The sequence below is a fragment of the Lactuca virosa genome, chromosome 9 (assembly GCF_052849685.1).
Source record: "Lactuca virosa cultivar CGN04683 chromosome 9, Lactuca_virosa_CGN04683_v6, whole genome shotgun sequence".
Classification (NCBI taxonomy): domain Eukaryota; kingdom Viridiplantae; phylum Streptophyta; class Magnoliopsida; order Asterales; family Asteraceae; genus Lactuca; species Lactuca virosa.
This window is the reverse complement of record NC_136434.1, coordinates 145,147,326-145,163,262: the sequence shown is the minus strand read 5'-3', so window position 1 is coordinate 145,163,262 and position 15,937 is coordinate 145,147,326. Positions and strand designations below refer to the sequence as shown.

General features: G+C 33.0%; 1 protein-coding gene across 1 annotated transcript; it reads left to right on the top strand.

Annotated features, from left to right (window-relative positions):
* The first annotated feature begins 12,180 nt into the window (after positions 1–12,180).
* On the top strand, positions 12,181–15,937 carry LOC145136739 (ankyrin repeat domain-containing protein 2B-like). The gene is made up of 9 exons (XM_079070849.1): positions 12,181–12,309; positions 12,565–12,607; positions 13,246–13,397; positions 13,497–13,706; positions 13,806–13,954; positions 14,038–14,215; positions 14,516–14,608; positions 15,414–15,553; positions 15,638–15,937. The coding sequence occupies exons 1-9, from the start codon at positions 12,301–12,303 to the stop codon at positions 15,735–15,737; spliced, it is 1,074 nt and encodes a 357-aa protein (XP_078926975.1). The 5' UTR covers positions 12,181–12,300; the 3' UTR covers positions 15,738–15,937.

The window sequence follows — 15,937 nt, the reverse complement described above, 5'->3', positions numbered from 1 at the left end:
CTTGTGTATAGATGTAGAAGTGTAATTTGGGCTGCATGGGTTCATAACTTAACTTCACTTTAGGATTATTTAGATATTTTATTGGGCCTTGAGCCCATTTGATTAAAAAAATAAAAACTTAAAGAGATAAATTTTTAATGATAAAATTGTAAAATTGGTCACGTTAAAAAGTCCTATTAAAACTTTTTCATGTGTTGTGGGACCTTCATTCTTTTTTCATCCTTCCCTCTTTTCAGGTTACTAGAGAAGCTCGTATGTAATGAGTCTTTCACGTTTAAGTGAGATTGATGCTTAGTTCTTTTTAAAATCCTAATTTGTTGTGTCATTTCCCTAGCCAAGACTGCTATAATGAGTTTAGTTTAAGCCTATGTTTGCAATTATAATCCCTTTATTTATGTTGCCCAAGTGGCCGTCTTTGGGCGTGTTTGGCAAAAGTAGCTGTTAGCTGGAAGCGGGTAACTGATAGCGTGTAGAGGGTAGCTGGTAGCGGGAAGATATAACTTTTATTTGTTATATGAATGTTTGCCAAAAGTAGCTGGAAGCTTTTGAAATATATAAAATTACATAAAAGGACAATTGATTAAAAATAAATAAATATAAATAGATTTTTAAGGGTAATTATGAAAAGTAATTTCAAAAGCTCAGTAGCGTTTTGTTAAACACTACATGAAGTAGCTTTTAGAATTAGAGCGTTTTGTTTAAACTAAAAGCTAAAAGCTCGTACTGCCAAATGAAGCTTTTTGTTTAAACTAGAACGTTTTGTCAAAAGCTAAAAGCTAGAAGCTCCCAAACGCTTTCAAAAGCTCCGTGGCAAACACACCATTCTTCTCTAATATCACCCATTATCTCTAGAAACTATGATAATTATATCTTTGCATTTTGCTAGCAACAATGTTTAAAATGTGTTTAAAATATGGACCATTCGTCCATTGGATCAAAACTTTGACACCCGCAAAATATATGGTAAATTGTTATGTCTCGATTAAGTACATAAGTACATGAAAGCCATTTAAATTTGGTTTCAATGGTCAAAGGTACTACATTTTTTTTGTATAGCAGAAGCTAATCTCGCACTGTTTTCCATGGAACTTCATCATGGTGAGAAGTTTACTAAATTTCTACGCATAAGATGTGATTAGGGGAGAACGCAGGAATTGATAGTAGGTGTTGCCGAAATTATTTTTTTTCCGGTCAAACATAATATAAAAGCATGTTGCTATTAATAACCTTTGTAGTTGTGTTGTAGTTATGTTAATAGCAACATAATATTATTATTTTGTTTAATAAATCATTCTATTTTCACTTCTTTTTCATATTTAAAGTATTTATAGCATCTTATTTTGTAACGCTCGTTCTATTTAATTGTTTCGAAATAGGATTGATATATTTTTACGAGAAATTATATAATTAAAAAAACTAAGTTTTATAAGTTTGACAAACTAATTAAATAAATAAGGTATAATAATAATAGTAATAAATCAATTCACTTAATTAATTAGGGTTTATAAGTCCAGGGGTGTTTTGTGCATTTTTCCGAAATCAGTTTTGAATATATATTTCGAATTTAGGGTATAAGCTGCCATTAGACTGAACCTAAGGGACCAGAACTAACAATTTTCGAAAGTTTGTGTCTTCTTCCTCTGCATCTCGTTGCAGCGGTAGCAGACATAGGTTTTCCATTTGTTGTTGGTGATTTTAGTGTCACCATGTCATTTTAAGTAATTGGAACTAACATTTGAGCTAAGGGGCTTCATAATTTGTACTCTATTATATGTACGGGGTTGTGCGAAGTCCACGCATGTATAAGATCGAATTAGAAGTCGGTTCGACGACTAGTCGGGGGTCCGGGGCAGCGCCCCTTTGGCGGGGTCTAGGGGCAACGCCCCTAGCGGGGTCCAAGGGGCAGAGCCCCTGGCTGGGGTCCTATGGGACCATAGTGGAAAATTCAATTTCTTGAGGGTGTTTATGGTAAAACTAACGAAACTCGTTAGTTTTGGGAACCCTAAATCCTCATTAAATCCGGATTAATATTACTTGCTTCCAAAGCAACTAATGACGGCCCAACCTAATGAAACCCTAATAGCGTTTATTATATAAACGACTCTTCTTTTCAGAAGAGGGTTACGATCTTAAGCTCTCGTTTTTCATCACACTTTCACAGAATCCTCTAGCATATTGGCTTACGATTTCTGTACTTAGATTATCCTAGGCTGAATTTCTTGTAACCCAGGCATAGGGTAGAAATATCAGTTCGGAAAGGGATATCACGATCCAAGTCGGTATCCAGATCTCCACTACAAACCCTAATCTTCCCAACATTTGTGAACCTGTTTATGTCGAGAATCACATAAAACAATTGTCCCCAAACCTCCTATGCATTAATTTTGGACCTTATGAAGCCTTCCTCATTTCTTTTTTTTACGTAGTTGTCGGGTTATTTTACATAGTGGCACAATAGATAAAAAAATTCGAAAAAATTTCCATTGCGTACGGGAAAGTTAGATGGTGCTAGTGCTACACTGGGCACCTAACTAAAACCGCCCTTGGATGTGATGATGGTCAGATTTCAGTTTATCGATTTGTTTTTATGTATATGAGTTTTCAGTTCATGAGATGGAAACAATAACGCGTGAACTAGGCTTCATTGTCCCTCTTGTGATATATTAACATTTCAAAATCCTATAAGCAAGGATATATTTTAGATTAACGGCTTTGAAGTATGATGAAGGCATCTTCACTCTAACTCAATATATGGGTGTATAACAAGCTCATAAAGGCGTATAGTTAATATGGGACAACAGATTTGGTAACTTATTGCATGTCTCCCAAACCAAGTAAAATGAGTAACAACAAAGATTTAACAAAGATTTTGAAAGGGATGTTTATTGTTAGCCTAATGGGTATACAAAATCTACTAACTAAATGCATGGAAAAAACATATATGTTCAGGGTGGAACCAATAAAAGCAAGATATATGTCACCGAGTAGTTTATGTCCTAAAAAAACCAACCCTCCTCTACATCACTAGCATGAAAGGATACAAAAAAAGAAGCGGAAGCAAAGTGAGGATGAAAGGTTGAGCCAAAGCCAAAAATCTAGTCAAGATGGTAGTCATAAATAAGAAAAATAAGGTGGTGGTGGTCATGTTGAGAAGTTAATCATGACGCATATACATATAACCTGTTGAGAATGCAAAAACAAAGTCACAATACAAGAACATACAAAAGTCATAATGAGGGATGGTGATAGTCAATGTAGGGGTGAAGGTGCAAACAAAGAATCGGGAAGTAATATGATGGTAATATATATATATATATATATATATATATATATATACTAGTGGTGTACCCGCGCGATGCGGCGGCGACGATTGGTTTTTTCCGCCAATTAATTTTCGGCCGAAAATTGGTTTCATCTCGGTGTTCCCTAATAAAGTCATTTTCAAGAAAATAATATCAAAGATTTTGAAACCTTTTCCTTTTATCTTCATTTGACCGGTAAAAACACATATCTATTTCATCCAAGTATTTTGAAGACAAAACTGCAAAATTGGTCCTTGTGGTATGCAAAAAACTTTGGATAGGGTCCAAAAAGTTTCCGACTTGCATGAAAAGTTCAAAATCAAGAATTTTCTGTGGTTTAGGTTCAGAAATACTTGAAATGACCGTTTTGCCCTTTTTATTTGTTTTTTTTATATATTTTTCATATTTATTTTAATACTCTAAATTAAGAATGAAAAGAAAAAAATTGGCCCCACTACCCCACCTATGTCGTACCATCCCTTATCTCTCTCTCTCTCTCTCACTCACCTAACCCAGATGTCTATTCGATCTTCATCTTCAAAAATGTCTTTGGCGAGACCAAGCCATCTTCCGCCTCTAGCCAAGCCTCCATCGGCGACATCTACTCAATATCGTGTTCCGACTTCTTCATCCAATCGACACCCGAATTCTTCTGAAACTCTTTTTGTGACAGACATGGTAGCCACTCTATTGGGTTGCTTGCACCCAATTTTACCCTTGGTGGTGTACCCTGCTTCTGCTAGATACATAGTCACCTGAGTTGTCTTCCCAGAACCCATTTCTCCGATCACCATAAGAACCTAGTTGTCGTGTACAACTTGGAGTCAATTTTTTTTCCAGTTTGTAGATTTTTAGAGTTTGTATATGTCCTTGGAGGGAAAGTTTTGACCCTTGACTAAAAGTCAAGACTTTAACGTCATTGGAACGAAGGCGGTGGAAGGAGAGCTTCATCTGCGAAGTCTATCAGGTCTGGTGAAGGGGCTTTAGGGTTTTCAGAAGCGGTCATTGGGGTAACGGATGGTTTTGGGTTTGATACTCCCAAGTGTTCTTGATGTTTTATTTTCATTTCGAAATGTGTTTGATGGTGAACGAAGATGAAGGATCAGAGATGATGATTATGTGTTGTTTATTTGAAGAGGAGGCCTTGAGATGTTAAAAATTGTACTAATTTTGATGATACTGTAACAAAGATTTAATCAAATTGATTTTTTTATTTTGTGAAGATTGTAATTTAGTTGAATTGTAATGGAGATTCTAGTTCGGTTTTCTCTTTTTCATTAGATCGATGATCAAAACCCATATGGGTTTAGTTGGGTTTTATGTTCATATGTATGAGTTTAAGTTTTGATCTGCAGGTGACGACTGATGAAGAAGATGGGAAATAGAGTCAAAGAGAGAGTTAGGGAGAATGTGGGTACGGAGGAGACCGGAGAGGTGTAGGTGGGGTGGGATTTTCTTTTTACTTTTTTTTTATAATTCATTAAATACTAAAATAAATAAATAAAATGTAAAAAATAAATGATAAGGGTAATATAGTCTTTTTAAATTTGTTATGGACCAAATTCACAGGACATTTCTAATTTTAGGACCAAATTCACAGGAAATTCCTGATTTTGGACCTTCCATGCAAGTTATAAACTTTTTGGACCCTATCCAAAATTTTTTGCAAACCACAAGGACCAATTTTGCAGTTTTGTCTATTTTGAATATATATCAATTTGTCAAAATAAAAAAAAAACAATAACTTTTCATATTCTTGATAACAAAATCAATAAATAAAAAGTTTTTCAAGCCGTTAGAAAAAGTTATTGAAATGGGGTGTGGCTTATAAAATACATAATAGAAGCATGATAAAAAAATAGGGATAATGACTTAAAAGGGTAATGTATTTTTCGATTTGTACACATTTGGTCACTGAGTTTTTTTTGTCTACATTTACCCTTTAACTTGTTAAACTGTACACATTCAGCCCTTATAACCGGTTACTTCAGGTTAGTCGGGAAAAATGACTTAATAGAGTAATATATTTTTCATTTTGTACACATTTAGTCCTTAATATTTTTATACATATTTAGTCCTTAACATTTTTTTGTTTCAAATCAGTCCTTTTTTTGTACTCATTAAGTATTTATGAATGATTTCTTTAGGTTTTTCTCATGTCATCTTGCGTGAGACAATCATTGATGAGTTGTTTGGGGTTGATGTTTATGTCCAACATGATCTCGACTGTTTGGTTGCGTAGGTCTTGTATTCTGAACGTCGTAACTTCTTCATACGATATCAGATTTTAACGATCTTTATATCCACGTGTTCATTTTTCATTAAGATTACTCCTGTTAAAATGTAATATATTTTTACTTACGATTTTATAAAAAAAAACATCCATACATGTATTCATAAAAAAGCGTATGGACAGGGGCAGACGCAAGAATACATCGTAGGTGTTGTCGAGATGAAATAGGTGTTGCTGATACATGAAAAATAGCTATAAACGAAAAAAAAATCGAAAATCCGAGCTCGTATGGATGTAAAGATCGTTCGCATGGATATAAAGATCGTTAAAATCTGAGATCGTATGAAGAAGTTATGACGTTCAGAACACACGACCTAAGCAACTAAGTAGTTGAGATCGCGATGAACATAAATATCAAAAGGCCCAAACATTTCATTAATGAATTTCCCACGTAAGATTTCGTGAGAAAAAACTAAAGAAATCATTCATAAGTATTTAATGAGTACAAAAACAAAATTGACTTATTTTGCAAAAAAAAATTTAAGGACTAAATGTGTACAAAAATATTAAGGACTAAAAGCGTACAAAGTGAGAAATATATTACCCTATTAAGTCATTTTTACCGGCTAACCTGGACTGGCCGATCATAAGGATTGAATGTGTACAGTTTAACAAGTTGAAGGGGGTAAATGTGGACGAAAAAAAAAACTCAGTGACTAAATGTGTACAAATCGAAAAATACATTACCCTTTTAAGTCATTATCCCAAAAAAATATGTATTCCAAATTTTATTACCGGTTTCATTTTTATGTATGATCGAAATATGAAAAAGAAAAACGATTATAATATGTGATGAAAAAAACCTGAAAACTCATTCTATGAAAAAGAGGTGCAGCATTATCATATTGATTACAAAAAAAACTAAAAAGCTGTCATATTTTTGTAGATTCATATCTTAATATGTGGCCAAAAATTATTTATAATACAAAAAAACTAAAAAGGTTCCATGTTTTATAAATTCAAATCTTAATATGGGGCAAAAGTTATTTAAAATAATACATTGTTTCGAGATAACTAAAGCTTTATTCAATTACTATTGTTGGAACCATGAAAGAATAAATGATTTATAGAAAATTTTCAAATAGTGTAAAAATAATTTGTCTTTTCATTTAATTAAACAAAAAAAACCAAGATGGAATTAGTCTAATGGGTTTTCTTTCCTGTTTGATGTTAGAAAAGTTTTTTTTGTTTCTTAGTTTTTAGTATTTGTTATAAAGTTCGTTAGGTGCAGGTTGTGTAAACCATGGTGAATATCCATTTCAAAAGATCGGAACTTGGACTAAAATTCATATTCATGTAAACCACAAGGACTAAATTTGTAATTTACAAAGTAAATAGCGATACAGTAATCTATTTTTAAAGCTAGTACTTGGGCTATGTTTGACGTACTAGCTGAAAAGCTAGCTGTTAGCTGAAAAGCTAGCTGTTAAATAAAAAACTAGCTGATAGCTGAAAAGCTAGCTGATAAAAAATAACGTTTGGTAAAACTAGCTGAAATATATAAAATTAGATAAAAGGACATGTAGGAGTATGTGTTTCTATAATTAATTAAGGGGTGTATTTGGAAAATTTTAAAAAAGCTCATAAAAAGCTAGTCTAAGTAGCTTTTCAAAAAGCTAGCTTATAAGCTACTTTTTGGCTTACCAAACACGACAACATAAAAAAGCTCGAAAAATCAGCTAGCTGTGGCGCGCCAAACACAACCTTGGTCACCTAACATCAAGATATCGATAGTGTTGAACTTATACAACATAAGTAGCTACATGATAATTCTACACTTTGTTGCATTCTTATGGGTTTGGCCGGATTGTTTCATTTCTAATATGTACTTTATGGTGCAGCTGTTGGTTCTTGTGTAGAGTGGTTTGTGCTTCTCAAGAAATCAACTTTTTTCAACTTTGGACAATGTTTATATGAATTTGAAGTATATTTAGTCATTTAATATATACGTTTATTTTTAAAAAATTATATAAGAAAAAAAAGTTAAAGCTTTTCATATGCTTTTTAATCAAAAAACCGACAATCATAATGACATGAGGTTTTATACATAACAAATAATTTGTCTACAGAGATAAGAATATCAAAGAAAACCAAACCAAATCACTTTGCAACACCAACATGTTTAACACCGCTCTTCCATATTCATTCATTTTACAAACAAAATTACAAAAAAGCAACAACTTACGTGTGATTTCTAGGATGAATCGAAGAAAAAGAAACAACAAAAATCACAAACTAACATTTATATTCACAATTAGATCAGAAGATATGTGCAGTGGTTTCGTTGGTGGTGGAAGAGGCACAGTGGGTAAGCATATCGGAAGATGTTTACTGATAGTGCATATAACAAATATGGTTAGGGTGAGTGGGACAAAGAAATAGAGAGCGAGCAACTACAATGGTGGGCTATGATATCGCATATTCAAGCCTGCAGTAAACAGGAAACAGTTGTGGCGGCGGTGTTTTTAAAATCTAGAGTTTAAATGAGGAGAGAAGGCATTTGTGAACGGTGGTGGTGGTGTCGGCGGAGGTGCATTTTAGATCTAGGGTTTTGATAATAAGAGGAAACTACAGTAGACACTTGTGGTGTCGGTGGAGGTGCATTTTAGATCCAGGGTTTAGATCAAAGGTTTTAATGGTGAGAGATGGTGGATGTTTGTGGTTAAAGCAGTGAATAAAGGGAGAGATGGACGGTGAGGAAAGGGATGGTGGAAGGTGGTGCGATGAGAGTGTAAATGATAGTTGTAGCTGGCGGTGGAGATGTGGTCTATGAAGGAACGATGGAGGCTGCTAAAAAATTAGGGTTTTTCACATTTTGAGAGAGGTTAAGAGGGTATTTTCTGGAGATAAAAAACAAACATTATAGTGCCATTTATAATAAACAAAGTTGATAAGTGGTTCCGTTTTTTTAAAGTCATTTGTGTTTCTTAATGCATAACTGATTGTAAATTCTCTTTTAAAATTTGTACATATTTTAAAATTTGTTTTGATTAGTCTAATTTAATTCACATGGATTGACTATAAACGATCTTGATCATTCAAATAAAAATTCAAATAAAATCCAATGGCTTAAATTTCTTCTTCTTGTTTTTAAGACATTGTCTTAAAATTAATGGGTCCCACCATTATGTATATATTATAAAGTAGTTAGATAGATTATATATATATATATATATATATATATATATATATATATATATATATATATATATATATATATATATATATATATAGTTAGTGGTTATGGTAGTTTTGTTTTTTCAACAGTAATAGTTAAGATATGGATAAACACAATGTTACTCTTTTGGTTGCAACTTCTGAAGTAACGTGCTTATGTAATTTAATGACTATGCGTTTGGTATGAAATCATAGGCTACTATGGAAAATATACGTTTTGTGTTTCGAATTGGTTATGTATATTTTGTGTGTTGAATATGACACTCTTTTGATACACAACCATATGATCAATTTAGTTTATGTTTGTAAATGTAGGTTGTTGAATTTTAAGTCAAGTTTAAATATACAAATGAAAATTTTGGGTATTGATTTGATTTTAAAAAATGTCATTTTAGATTATTATTGAAATGGTTAATTTAGGTATTTTAGTTTGCTTATCGGTGGATGTTAGTATGCTTTAATTTGTGTATTTTACTTTGAATATGGAAATGATCACTTTAGGTATAGTTTTGTGAACCTATAAATTTCTCATTTAAGTTATGATATTTTCCTATAATTATTGTTTTCTAATCCCAAACACCAATGCATCCACCACAAACATAATTCAAAACCTTGATCATTATAAATGTTTCCCTTAATACTAAATTTCTAAGCAATATAACCACAATTTACCTATACATACGAACATAAGGTGAATTTGCAAAAATAATGACTACTTAACATACCATCATAATCCAAAAACCCCATAACCTAACACTTGCCAATTAAATATACGATAAAATAGCCACCAAGAAAAAAACAACTAGAAATAAGGTACGTCTTCAACTTTGTAGTTTCACCCATAAGAATGTTGTTTAAAACACATAATTTATTTGTGTTCTAAGCAACCCATAAACTATTGTCATTGACCTTTCACATACAGGTAAATCAAACCAACTAATAAAATCACACTTTGATTCCTTCAATTTAAAATATAAAGTGATACGAATCAAAGATATGTATTGTAATCATGGTTGCAGAAATCGGGATTAATCGGCGATTAATCGTGGATTAATCGCTTGACGTTCTCCAACCGTCGAGGATAAGGGTATTAATCGTAAATTTAGGATTAATCGGGTTGGCGGGATTAATCGGTCAAAAAAAATCAACAAAAGTCAAAAAAGTCAAAAAAATTTAAAAATTTATAAAAAAATTCAAAAAATCAACCTTTTTTTTACTCAAATTTTTTCAAAATTTCAAATATTATACCAAAATGTTCATATTTTCGTACTTTTAAAATTTCTAGTTACAAAATTTCTTATTTTTTAATTTTGAAGTACTTGTTTTTCTTAAGATATATAAATATTTGATTAATTTTAATATTTTATTAATAATCTATGGTCCCCGATTAATCTACAATTAATCCTCGCCATACCAATTAATCCTTTAACACTAGTCGACCGTCGAACGATTTTTACAACCTTGATTGTAATGAAAGCTTTCGGAGAAACGAAGTATACTAACATGTTTAGGGCACGAATAAAATCGACAACTAGGGTTGATGGATGCCCAGGATGTAATCATTACTATGATACTAACATAGAAACACATAACCATGGTGAATGATGAATGATGAAAAAGAAAATAAACGTTGGGGAGGAAGTTGATGCTTGGGTTTCAAATATAAAAGGGAAACAAACTAATAACATGTTACAAGGTATTGTGAAATGATAGAAATGCCCTCACGTAAAGGCCACATGAGAAGGTTAACATACCTTTTTAACAAGTGTTAAACCTAGGGGGGGGGTGCAATTTAGAAATCGTTGGACTAGATAAAAAAAAAATTGCAAATCAAAATGACCAAATTTTGAAATTTTGTATTTTTTAATTAGTTAGACTTTTAATATTTTTTTGTTAAGTTTATATATATATATATATATATATATATATATATATATATATATATATATATATATATATATATATATATATATATATATATGAGGGCGACCTGTTGTGTTGCTTCTGAAAGGAGTGATGCAACTATGGTCAACCGAACTTACAATGTCCCTAACACGGTTATCAAGGTCATCATAGCTTGCCGTTTCGCCTTTGTAGTTTTCTTATAAGAGGGGTTGATTTTTGGTAAATGAAATTTCATTTTTGTTACCTCTATTGTATTTACTTTGTCATATTTTATCATTTGTCATTGTTATTCAATTTATCATGTCTGATGAACAAGGCATTGACTTCGTTTTTTCTATCATTATGGTAGCTCAAGTTGAAAAGACGACGCAAAAAAAGAGAAACACATTGAAGGGAAAGAGTGAGGTTGATGTAGTTAATATGATGATGTAACTAAGTATGAGAGGGGGTATCGCATGGATAGAATGAGAGCGACACATCATTTTGCCTCTGAAGGGGTGATGCAAGTAAGGCGGACCGGACTTACAATATCCCCTAGCGCAGTTATCAAGGTCACTATGGCTTGCCATTTTGCCTTTGTATTTTTCTTATAAGAGAGGGTGGTTTTTGGTAAATGCAATTTCATTTTTGCTCTATCTATGATATTTACTTTGACATATTTTATCATTTGTCATTGTTATTCAATTTAAGACATTGACCTTGTTGTTTCTATCATCAGGGCCGTTTAAGTTGAGAAAATGACGCTAAGTTATAGCTTCTAAGACGATTATGATGTGCAAATCCCTGATCTAGACTCATCGATTCTTCAGGCGTCAAAAAAGAAAGTTTTTTTTTTTTTTTTTAATTGAACAAGCAAATAGCCACAGGGAAAAACCAAAACAATTACAATAGAATAACAAGGTGTGAATTTTGAATCCAAGAAGTCGTTGGAGTTTGCTTATTTTATTCAAATCAACTTTCTTGTCATTGTTTTATTGTCTTCATATCATTTATTTAAATATCATACAAATACTCTACAGATAGAATCTCCAAACTCTTAAATATATCCAAACACGTTGCCTCATGAGTCATGACTATTTATCGATAATAATTTTTTGATACATGGTTGATCAGTCACAAAAAACATTCACTATTTTCCAAAGAAATATGAGCTTGATTTGAAAGAGAGCCTTGGACGTATTATAACAATTCCTTATGAAGCAGGAATTGTATTCACAGTGATGTTCTATGTTAGAAAAAACATTACTTAGAGTTCGCGATCATATATTTGAAACATTATGTTTATTCTGTTAAAATCCGAGTAACACTACATTATAGGAAAAATATATCCAACCCAACTTGTGTAATCTTAACCAAAATTGGTGAATTAGTTATTGGCTTTTGCCTTATTGGGCCTGTTTACTTGTCTATGAGAAAAAATAGGATGGGCCCAAAAGAGGATGGGCCGACGAAGCCCTGTAGTAAACAGGCATAGCCGTACGTAGGCCGTTCATTTCGTCAAAGACGCGAGGATTGCAGTGGCCCACAGTTTCGTGTTCCTCTCTGCCTTTTTTGTCGACTCCACTTCATCATCTGAGTTTGTTTCCCCACCCGATAACGGAGGATTATCCTCGCAATCTCGTCATGTCGGAGGTAAAGTGATTCAGTTTTGAGCTCAATTTGTTTAGTTTTTCTTTTGAATCTGGTTAATTGTACTTCTGTTCAGTCACGTCACAGTTCGATTCACTGTAGCCTTAAACTTTGTAAAATTTTGAATGGATTCGTTCTCTCTTTTCTTTATTATTTTGGTTGTTTAATTCGGTTTTATGGAGCCTTTTAACTTGAATCGACTTGTATTTGTGCAGAAGTTCGTTGATGATTTTATATTGTTTTTTTTTTCTTTTGCAGGTGAACGAAAAGGTTTCTGATGTCAAGCCTAAGACCAACACCGGTGTGTTTTTAGTTTTATTATAGTGCCTTGATTTTACGTGAATATTATTTAGATCAACTTCAAATATTTAGATTGCTATAAGATGATGATTGATAGAAGATTAAAGGCTGTTCAATTTACGCTTTTTATTAAGTCGATCAGCTCTTTTGTAGTTGAATTACAGATTTAGGCTGTTCATTGTAAGCAACTTATTAAAAATAGAGACTGATTATTCGTTTTAGGTAAAAGAATCATTGTTCTCATTGAAAAATAGGGACTGATTATCCTGGAAGTGAAGGGTTCCTATCCCTTTCCCTGAGTCTAGCTCCTCAATCAATTAAAGGCGAAGATGGAACTAAGGTTTTTCTTTGAAAATAGATATTGATCAGATAATATTATTTGATTATATTTTGTGACACAGAATTTGGTTTATCAAGCATCAACCTCAAGCCTTAACTACTACCTACATCTTTTTGATTGGTTTTATAATCTTCTAAAGCATGTGTTTAGAGGTTTGATGAACGAATATAGACCAGAATAAAAAGTTAGTTAGAAGGAAAAGGTTATTAAAGTTGACTTCCTTACATAGGTGTTGTGTTGGGTATTATTTTCTATGCGAACTCTTTAAATCCTTACATATATATCTTTAATGTATTCAGAAGAAAAGACTGATCCAGCTGTGAAGAAAACTCCCTCTGAATCAAGCTCCTCAAATACCAAATCTGGAGCAACACCTGCAATACCATCTATGCCAGGAGCTGGAATTCCTGCAAATCCTTTTGACTTCTCATCTATGGCTGGTCTACTTAATGTAACTCCTTTTAAGTCCATTAAGTCAAAAAGAAACAATACCTAGGTATATTAATAGCTGTACACTAGCATATTCTTTTGTTTTTCTTGATATATGCAGGATCCAAGTGTAAAGGAATTAGCTGAACAAATAGCAAAAGATCCATCATTCAACCAAATGGCAGAGCAACTCCAGAAGACCTTTCATGGAGGTGAAGCAGGAGGTCTCCCTCAATTTGATACACAACAATACTATTCCACCATGCAACAGGTTATGCAAAACCCTCAATTCATGAACATGGCTGAACGCCTTGGATCTGCCTTGATGCAGGTATTTTGTTTAGTTTCTTAAAAGGTTGTTATATAATAAATAATATGCTACAAATTTACAAAAGGATTTATGATTTTGTGTGGGATTTGGAATTGGCAGGATCCATCAATGTCTCAGATGCTTGAGAGTTTATCTAATCCAGCTCAAAAGGATCAGCTTGAAGAACGGATGGCACGTATCAAAGAAGATCCTTCATTGAAACATATTTTAGATGATATAGAAACTGGTGGGCCCACTGCAATGATGAAGTGAGTAAGCTTGCTTGCATAATAAGCAAATGAATGAAAAGAAAGAATGTTGGTAAAAAAAGTAAGTTATTGTATGATTTTAGGTACTGGAATGACAAAGATGTTCTGGCAAAACTTGGTGAAGCAATGGGTCTTCCAGTGACAGGAGATCCAACAGCTTTTGGTGGAAATTCAGGAGCAGGTGAAGCTGAAGAAGAAGAAGAAGAAGTAAATGAAGATGACTCTATTGTTCATCAGACTGCTAGCACTGGTGATGTGGAGGTACTACAAACATTTTTCAGAAATCTTGTTTTTGTTTTTTAAAAAGGAAATAAAAAAGTAATCTACTTTATAATTAGTTTAATGATTTAACTTATTAAAACAAAAGCCCATTTTCCTTTTTTCTCTTTCAAAAAATGAATAGGGAGAAAATAATAATAAGAAATATATAATGTTTTAGTTAATCACTGAAGTAAAGAATTAAGGGGATAAATAGTGGTATTAATTTATTTTTCTCTAATTTTCCTGCCAAAAAAGTTGGATGAAAATTATGTTTTGAATGTTTTTTTTTTGAAAAAATAGGGTCTGAAGAAGGCATTAGAGTCTGGTGCAGATAAGGACGAGGAAGATTCGGAAGGAAGGACAGCATTGCATTTTGCATGTGGATATGGAGAGGTAAACATTAATTTAAATGTTATAAATATTGTATTGTTTTTCATGCCCAAATAATTACAAAATGTGTAAACGGAATTCTTTATACACACAAGGTCAATGGAAAAAAAAAAAATACATGAGCAGCATGAAAACTAACTATCCCCATGATTTCATATTTATTTTATATCTAACAGGTATTGTGGGACCCATTTGTTACGCAATACAAACAAAACAAGTTGAACTGCATTTGACATGCATTGGACAAGACCAAGACCAACATTGACACCAATGGGACAAAAATGCATTTTTTTGTCCCAACCAAAAAGGTGGGATAGGGACTTGCTCTATATCTCTTGTCTGTGCAAAAGACGTAAAGGCCCTCCTCGTACTCATCATAAAAAATAGCCCTAGAAAAGCTTGTCTTAGTTCTTCTGTGTGGTCCAATCAAGTGTAAGGACCACACCGAACAAGCTTTCTAAGGCTATTTTCTAATACGAGAAAGAGGAGGGCATTTACGTCTTTTGCACAGGCAAGAGATTGAGAGCGAGTCTCTGTCCCACCTTTTTGGGTGGGGAACAAAAATGCAATTTTTTGTCCCATTGACATTAGTTCCGGTCTTAGTCCAATGCATGCCAAACACAGTACAAAGGTCTGTCATATTCTGTCGTGTCGTGTCCTGTTCTGCTTTTTGTTAAAAACCATAGTACATAGGAAAATATAGATTTTAATCATGGTGGCTATTCTTTTATTTTCTTGTATTTGTATTATTTTTTTTTTTTTAAAATTTACGAGATCACTAGTGTTTATATTTATATTTTTTTTACAGGTGAAATGTGCTCAAGTTCTTCTTGAAGCTGGAGCCAAAGTTGATGCTTTAGACAAGAATAAAAACACCGCCCTTCACTATGCTGCTGGTTATGGAAGGAAAGAATGTGTTGCTCTTTTGCTCGATAACGGTGCTGCCGTGTAAGTTCATTAACCACTCAGTTGACGGTTGACAGTTGACGGTTGACAGTATTTTGAATTAATTTTTGTGGGGGTTTTATGCAGTACGCTACAAAACATGGACGGGAAGACGCCAATCGATGTTGCAAAACTGAACAACCAGAACGATGTATTGAAGCTGTTGGAAAAGGATGCGTTCCTTTAAGTATAAGCTTTTGAGGGTGTTGGTGACTGGTGAGTGTAATGGAAATGATTTGGTTTTCATTCCAACTTGTTATGCTACATGTCTTGTGCTATTTTTTTAGTCAAATCACATGTTTGACCTCTTTAATCAATCGTCTGTCCTTTGTAGAGAGTGAATGATTATAACAAAACAGTCAAGTTTCATGTTTTTATTCTGCCTCA